At 40.9% G+C, this 8,162-nt stretch overlaps 1 protein-coding gene across 1 annotated transcript; it reads right to left on the minus strand.

Annotated features, from left to right (window-relative positions):
• Positions 1-3,142: 3,142 nt before the first annotated feature.
• On the minus strand, positions 3,143-4,889 carry LOC137369933 (fatty acid-binding protein, liver-like). The gene is made up of 4 exons (XM_068031683.1): positions 4,739-4,889; positions 4,038-4,210; positions 3,849-3,950; positions 3,143-3,610 (listed from the first exon to the last, which is right to left on the minus strand). Exons 1-4 carry the CDS (start codon positions 4,809-4,811, stop codon positions 3,557-3,559), a joined length of 402 nt encoding a protein of 133 aa, XP_067887784.1. The 5' UTR covers positions 4,812-4,889; the 3' UTR covers positions 3,143-3,556.
• Between the last annotated feature and the right edge of the window lie 3,273 nt (positions 4,890-8,162).

Consider the following 8,162-nt stretch of genomic DNA (forward strand, 5'->3'; position numbering starts at 1 on the left):
TGCATGCTCCTAAGTGCATCCAGTTGCCGCTCCAACCGATCCATGCGGTCTGTGAGGAGCTGCAACTGAGTACACTTCCTACAGACGTAGTCCTCCAGAACGCTGGACGCGTCACGGACCTCCCACTTCTCACAGTTGAAGCACTTCATCCCTCTAACTGACATTTCTAGCACTAATTAATAAAATTAATTTAAAATACTTATTAAATCCTTAAATTGTTATAATTAACTATATGGTCCCTAGTGCTAGATTCTTACTATACTGTATTTACTTAGCATTTAATATTTAATCTCCTCCCTCTGGTTTAGTTACTCTACTTGTTAATTAGGGTCTTAATCAATTTTTATTAATGTATTATTTTCAAATTCAGTAAAAAAAAAATCCTTACCTGCCAATCAGGTCACAGCTATCTTGAGTTCACTTTCAGGTTTTTTTTTTAAAAAAAAAGAGGTAAGTTTTTTTTTTATACTTACTGGTCCGGAACTCCACCCTCCGAGTCTTCTCCCAGTCAGCTGTGCTCTTTGGAAGCTCTCGGCTCCCCTCACTGAGGACAGGTAGGAAATAAAGGAGCTCCTCACTCCCTCCTTACCGAACTTCCTCAGTTACCAAACTTCCACTATAGCACTCTAATGCAACCCAAGTCAGCACTCCAGTGGTATACAAATGTTTTATTCCTTAGTGCCTTTGAGTAATTGGGAATAGAATCTCCATTAGATCTATACTCACTGGCTCCTCAGATTTTACCTAACATAATCCTCACTTCCATTATTCTTAGAATCATTTATGCTGCTAGGATACTTAACTGTTTTTCAATTAAAACTTCCCTTTTAAAAAGAAATGTGGTTGTTGATTGTCAAACCAAAACCAGTAAACCCAACTTTTCTTGCTTCACTTTTGTGAAATTAGTTAATGCTGACAAAGCCAATAATGAGGGAAGGGTCAGAAACTGAAACATTAAGCTGCAGTAGAGAGAGTAAAGCCATGAATAATGCCACCTTAAGGCTAGCAATCTTCAAGTTAACACAAAAGCAAAATACTGCAGATACCAGAAACCTAAAATAAAAACAGAAAATGCTAGAAATACTCAGCGGGTTTGGAAGCATCTGTGGAGACCGAAACAGAATTAGAGTTAATGGGCTGAATTTTACAGCCCCACATCCTCCTGACATCAGGGGTCATGGCAGGGGGAAGAGGGGTGGAGAATGCCTTGGAAGAAGCCCGCCACCGGCCTCGACGTCAGGAAGGACTGGCCCGATGGGACCAAAATTTACATTTGTAATTTGAATAAATGAATTACTTCCCCGCTCTCGCTCGCCATCTGTTCCGGGACAATATTGGTGTTGGTGGTGGGCATTACCGCACCTTTAGATACCCATCCGGGTGTACGAGGCGGCAAACTGGTGGGAGCAGGTAACTCCCAGTGCGGGAGGTGGGGAGCGGGGTCAGAATAATTTCGTTAGTCTAGGGGGTGGTGGGAAGGGATAAGGTTTAAAGCTGATGAACTTTGGAGGGGTGAGAAAAAGAGGTCAGTAGCACAAGGCAAGTGTTTTGTGCTGGGGAGGCAGGGGAGTAAAAGGACAGGTAAATTACTTCTATGATTATTGGAGGGGGAAGGGGGGGAAAAAAAAAAAAAAAAAAAAAAAAAGAGTGGGAGAGGGACAGGATCACAATGTATTTTGTTTCAAGTTAGCATTCCTTTAAAAAAAGATTTAGATTGCAATTTGGGGCTTGAAGCCCTTTAAAAAAAATGGCACCAGCACCTATGCCATTGCCAAGGACAGACCACCTGCCCCCTCCACATCATTTTGGGGGGGGCGGGGTGTGGGGGGCGCGTGCGCACTCTTCAACCCAGCCATTTAAAATTGAGCTGCTGCGTTTAATATAGCGGTGGCTCTGTGATGTATGGTCCGCATGGGCGGACTGCCATTGTTCACATCTGTGACTGAAAAATCCAGTCATGGTTCAGATCAGTGACTATTCATCTGATCTGAACTGTTAGCAGTTATTCCAGCATCTATGGTGAAAGAGTTAACAGTTCAGATCAGAAGAATAGTCACAAACTTAGCATTTAAGTCTTTCTCTGCACAGATGCTGCCAGACTGACTGAGTCTTTCCAGCAATCTTCAAATCAAGCTTACAATACCATTGCTGTATTGGCAGTCAGTGCTTATTTGACTTAGAACCCATCAGTTTATGCAAGAGTTTGCAAAAAAGATTCTCAAATACTTTTTAAAGCCAATTTTACCACCTTTGATTAAAAATATGATCAAATCAACATCTGCATTCAAGTTTCACAAGTACAGGTAAGACTTAATACAAATAGCAATTATACCAGGAATCTGGGTAGTAAATAAGATTGGTACAATTCCTAAAATGGTACCCATCTGCTTCCTTCTGTTGCCTTCAAAAACTATTGAATTCAAGTTGCACCATGTTTACACCCAAGTAGTTGGAGCCAGTTCCCACTTGATTTTTAAAAAGTTTCTTCCTGTACTAATTGAGAGACTGCTTTTAAAAGGCAATTTTACTGAAATAGACAGAAAGCAAAAAGAATGCCACTATCCACATAGTGTACTTATTTCAATGTTAGTGCCATTATTAAGGTCCAGTTAACAAATTCAACTTCTTTTCACCTTTTAAGCTTGTACCAGGTGCACAGAGACAGTTTTATAGCCAAATGGAAAATTTCACTGAACACTGAAGTGCGACTTTAAAATTAAAAATTCAATGGATAAATTCCATATATACATATATTTTACAATGACATTTTATAAGCAGACTTTTTCCAACTTTGCACTATATTTTCCACCCTGTCCATTGACTAGTGAAGCCAGTGCCACTATGAAGGAGAATCAGACTGATCTTGCTTAGTTCACAATTTTATTAAAGGTGCATAAATTTGGCCATTTTTGCACTTTGATAATACTTAGGGCTGTTCTTTTCCTACAGGTTGCATGAGTTGTAGATCTGAAAGAGTCCCATAAAACATTGAAAAATCAAAGTCTATGCCAGCAATTTGACACAGGAGCAAGATTTCAGACAGGACAGTGGTAGCATAATTCATATCTAGTTGTAATTTATAGTTGTATTATGTCAGCAAACTTTATAATATAAAGCAATTGATAATCAACAGGCAAAAGTAAACACTCGAAAGGCTTGTTTTATTAGGTTTCACTATTCCATTGTTTAAGCAAAATTTTTCCATTTTATCCTGTCTATGTATATATAATGCATCTTTGGAAACATTACATAATTTGAGAAATCATCACTGTCTGCCTTTTTCTTTCTAGACTAAAAATCTGTCACTGTTATTTATGATAAGGTTTTTTTGTATAAAGAACATTTAAGTTAATCAAAAGTTCACACAATGGCAACTGGCACCATTTCTGGTTAATGTGTATCTATAACTCCTGACATATCTTTTACCATGAAATGTAACTAAAAATCCCATGAAAAAGAACAGTCCTAATTAAACAAAATACTGAGGGAAAGTCCAGTAGAAAAGCAGCAAAAAGTGAGGTGTTGAACTGAGCCCAATCCTCCTTGTTCCAGGTCATCACTTTTCCCTCCGATAGATTCTGGTGCACACCACATTTCCTATGCTGCAGGTCTGATTCACAAAGGAAACAGGAATGAGTTAAGTATGCATCATTAAACAAGACTGTTGGGTTAAATATCCATTTTATAATTCATGCAAAAAGTGTACACAGTTTGACTCTATAGTGATGATATTGTATGACACATCAAAAAACTGTCACATAACGAGAAAATGTTATTTAAATAACATACCACTGCCACAAATTTACACTTCCTTAACAGCAGTAGCTGTTTGGTTTGGAGATCCTTACCAATATTAGTTTATCATCCTGCAGTTCTCTAACCAGGGTTGTCTCTCTTCCATCCCACCGTTGTGTTTGGACCAGTTTACCATCATCCAATGTCACTGTAGTCTGTTGGGAATTTGAAACAAAAGGACATTTAGCTCGATAAGTCGGATGCCAAGTAACTTACAATGGTCAACGCAATCGTCAACATACCTTGGTTATCCTATCGTCTGCGGTGGTCTCATCAAATTCCTCCCCTAGCTTGAATTGGATTTTTGTGTTTTTTACTATACTTTTGGTTTCTAGAGTGATCGTGTCACCGTTCACAGAAATGACAGTCTTGGGTTTGGCACTCACAGCCACTTTCCTTAGCATCATACTCACTCCTAAAACACAAAATTGGAACATTTAATGGTACCAACGGTTGCGATTGCGCTTACACCAAGGGCGTGAATAGCAGCAACACGACCAGCTCAGGGAGCTCAAGAACGAGGCGTTTCATTATATTGCGGCATAACAGATATCGTTCATCGGAGTAACAAATCAGGATCTCGATTTTTAAAAAAAACACCTGATAAATTCAAAATCAGATTCCAGGGGTACATTTTCTGGTAGGATGCACTTTTTCACGTTTTCTATGAAGTGAGTAAATCACGTACACAATGCTGCAGACATTCAGCAAAAATACAGCATACAATTCCTTCCCAGTGCTTCGAAAGGAGACCGTGAATTGTAAATACACTGTCCACTATTTTCTCTCTGGGATCAATGGTGGACCATGGCATTTTTATCGCCGCAAATGACTTCAGCAAGCCAGCGGGAAACAGTACAGCTGCAAACCCCAAACTAACGATATTCTTTGGCAGTGGTTACAAAAAGAATACACATACATAATATAAATACAGAATCCTCACCTAAAATCTTCATGTACTCCTCAAAATTTTCGCTCTCCTTTAAGCTCCATTCTCCTACAAATGCTTCAACCATTTTTTCTGTGTATCTGTGCCGATACTGCTTTAAACCCCAACAAACAGCTCTGCTCAGAAATGACTTTGCAGCCACGGTAGGCGCTCGCAGGCGTTTAAGTCCTTCAGCTCAGAACCACGTGCAAAATACTCGAACCAATCCGAAATGACAACGTCAGAGATCGGCACGACAGATGTGAGAACAAGGCAAGACAAAAATATTTAACACACTTTCAATCATCATTGCAATCATCAATGAGAAGCAAAATGCATGCACACAAAACAACCAACGGCAGGGATAGTGTGTACAGACTGCTTGGTGAGATCTGGACTCAACATTTTCTTTAATTCGTTCTTGGGATGAGAGCATCATTGGCAAGACCAACATTTATTGTCCTTGAGAAGGTGATGAGCCACATTCATATGAACCACTACAGTCCATGGACACCCACACTGTTTTGTTTCCCTGTAGCAGTTTGACTTGTTACACTATTTTAGAGGACAGTTAAGAGTCAACAATATTGCTGTGGGTTTAAATTTACATGTAGGCCAGACTTCCTCCCTTGAAAGACATTGGCAGGAATTTTATGTTGGGCGGGAGGCCCCGCCCACCAGCTGAAAAGTTGATGGCGAGCCCACCTATGCTGGGCCTGGGAAGCTAGGCTGGGATTTTTCAATCCCCAGGCCCTTAATTAGTTTTGGGCGGATGTCCTGCCTAATGGAGCTGCTGGCCAATCAGCGGGCTGGCAGCTCTTAGCCGCAGTAGCGCCACTAGGAGCAGTGGCCACTGCTGGGACTACATCCAGCCATTGGAGGCAACAGGAAGGACAATCGGCTGGGCCTCGGCGAGGCAAGGGGGGTCAGTTTGGGGGGGTGGTGGTGTTGTGCGTTGGGGGTGTTTGGGGCTTCGGGGTCGGCCCTCTGTGTGGCACAGGGTGCCCAATTAGGAGAACACCCCCACCTAGCCCGCAAGAAGGCCACCTAGTTTTATCAGGTGGGGTCCTTGAGGCCCTTGCCATCTGGCCGCCGAGGGTAAAAGCACACGGTGGTGGGAGGAGGCCCTTAAGTGGCAGTTAATTGGTCACTTAAGGGCCTTAATTGGCCTGGGGAGAGTGGACCGTTTTTCGCCGAGGCTGTCCCGGTAACAATGCAGCGGTAACAAAACGGGAGGGGGTCAGGAACAGCCTTCCCCCGCATCTCACTCAATTTTATGCCCCCCATAAATGTCCGTCTATTATTGAGATAGATGGGTTTCTACAACAACCCAGCAGTTTCATGATCATCATTAATGAGGATTATTTTAATCATTTTATTCCAGATTTATTAATCAGTTGTATTTAATTTCCCCCAGCTGTCATGGTGGAATTTGAACTCATATCTCCAGAGCATTAGTCCAGACCACTAAATTACTAGTCTAGTAAGTAACGTAACCGCTATGTAGATGTAGAGAGGATGTTTCCTCTTGTGGGACAATCTAGAATGAGAGATCATAGTTTTAGGATAAAGAGTAGCAGATTTAAAACAGAGATGAGGAGAAATTACTTCTCTCGAAGGGTCGTGAGTCTGTGGAATTCACTACCCCAGAGTGCGGTGGATGCTGTGACATCAAGTAAATTTAAGGAGGAGATAGACAGATTTTTAATTAGTAAAGGGTTGAAGGATTATCGAGAACGAGCAGGAAAGTGGAGTTGAGGCTGAGATGAGATAAACTATGATTGTGTTGAATGGCGGAGCAGGCTGGAGGGGCTGAATTGCCTACTCCTGCCCCTAGTTCTTATGACCTTATGGTGCCACCCCCCGTAAAGTTTATAAAGTACTTTTTGGAGAACATTGTCCCAAATGGAGGAGTTTTAGGGGAACACTTAGGGGGAATATGATTGAAAGTGCAAAGTTTATTGGAAGGAGCTTTTCAAGATGGAGAGAGGCAACCAAACAAAGAGTCATAGAAGTGACATCACAGAAGGACGATTGTGCTGTCATCTCTATCATTTATCACTGTGTTAACTACAGGTATTCATTGAAAAAGTTCCAACTTCTTAAACACTTTTTCACAAACAAAACGTGTTCCTGATACCTCTGCTCTTCCATTCTGTTATCATTCATGTAACTCCTTCACTAATATCATATCTTGCACTTCTTTTTCTTAAAATTAACCACTTTACATTACTTTGCATTGTACTGCATTTGCCGCCTATTTGTGAGCTCATTCAACCTATCTATTAAGATAGTTAAAGCTTCTCAATATTATAATTCTGAACATCTCCCTTAATTGCCTACAAATCTTATTCTTTACTTCTTTCCATCATACCCATCATAAAACATAGGAATAGGAGCAGGTCATTCAATCCTTTGACTCTATTCCACCATTCAGTAAAATCAAGCAATTGTGCAGCACAGAAGGCAGTGGCGTGGTGGTAATGTCACTGGACTAGTAATCCAGATGCCCAGGCTAGTGCTCCGGGGACATGGGTTTAAATCCCGCCACGGCAGATGGTGAAATTTGAATTCAATTAATAAATCTGGAATTAAAAAAACTAGTCTAATGGTGACCAAGAAACCATTGTTGTTTGTTGTAAAAAAACATATAGTTCACTAATATCCATAAGGAAGGAAATCTGCTGTCCTTATCTGGTCTGGCCTACATGTGACTCCAGACCCACAGCAATGTGGTTGACTCTTAAATGGCCTCAGTTCAAGGGCAATTATGGGCAGGCAATGAATGCTGGCCTAGCCAGCGATGCCCACATCCCATGAACAAATAAAAAAAATTCAGTTGAATGTACCTATTTTGAAAGATATATCTAATTATTCTCGATCCACCCTAGTAGCCCTGAATTTTTTTTCCTTTTCTGATCTGTATCTCAACTTCATTTACCTATTTTTATTCTATATGGTAAAAGTTTTCTTGTTATTTCTTAACTCAATCCAGTCTCTGTCTGAGCACCACATCAACAAACACTTACCTTTCTATGGCTGTCAACATGTACAAGGCCATCAATTCTCTAAATTCCCTATTTAGCTTCTCTATATCGCCTGAAATTATATGGCCTAGGATATTTAGTTCTCAAAGCTGCCTGGCTGTAGTCAAACCTCCATCAAGATCACAAAGTTGGTATTCATCATCACAGCAATTGATGAAAGCTCAGTTGCCAAATGCTCTACTATGTCAGCCTCTGCCGACATTGCATTTTCCTGGAATCTGTGAAGCTCTCCCTAGTAAGTACACCTTGACCTGCAACTCCAATAAGCATAGATCTAGTGTTCCTATGGAAATTAAGCATGAAAGAATATTCTCTCCGACCAGCCTTCCTCCTGTTCCATCCAGGTGACACTCAAGTGCATACATACCCAAGAAAAGCTGTCAGTGAGGCTC

The sequence above is a fragment of the Heterodontus francisci genome, chromosome 5 (assembly GCF_036365525.1).
Source record: "Heterodontus francisci isolate sHetFra1 chromosome 5, sHetFra1.hap1, whole genome shotgun sequence".
In the NCBI taxonomy this organism is placed as follows: Eukaryota; Metazoa; Chordata; class Chondrichthyes; order Heterodontiformes; family Heterodontidae; genus Heterodontus; species Heterodontus francisci.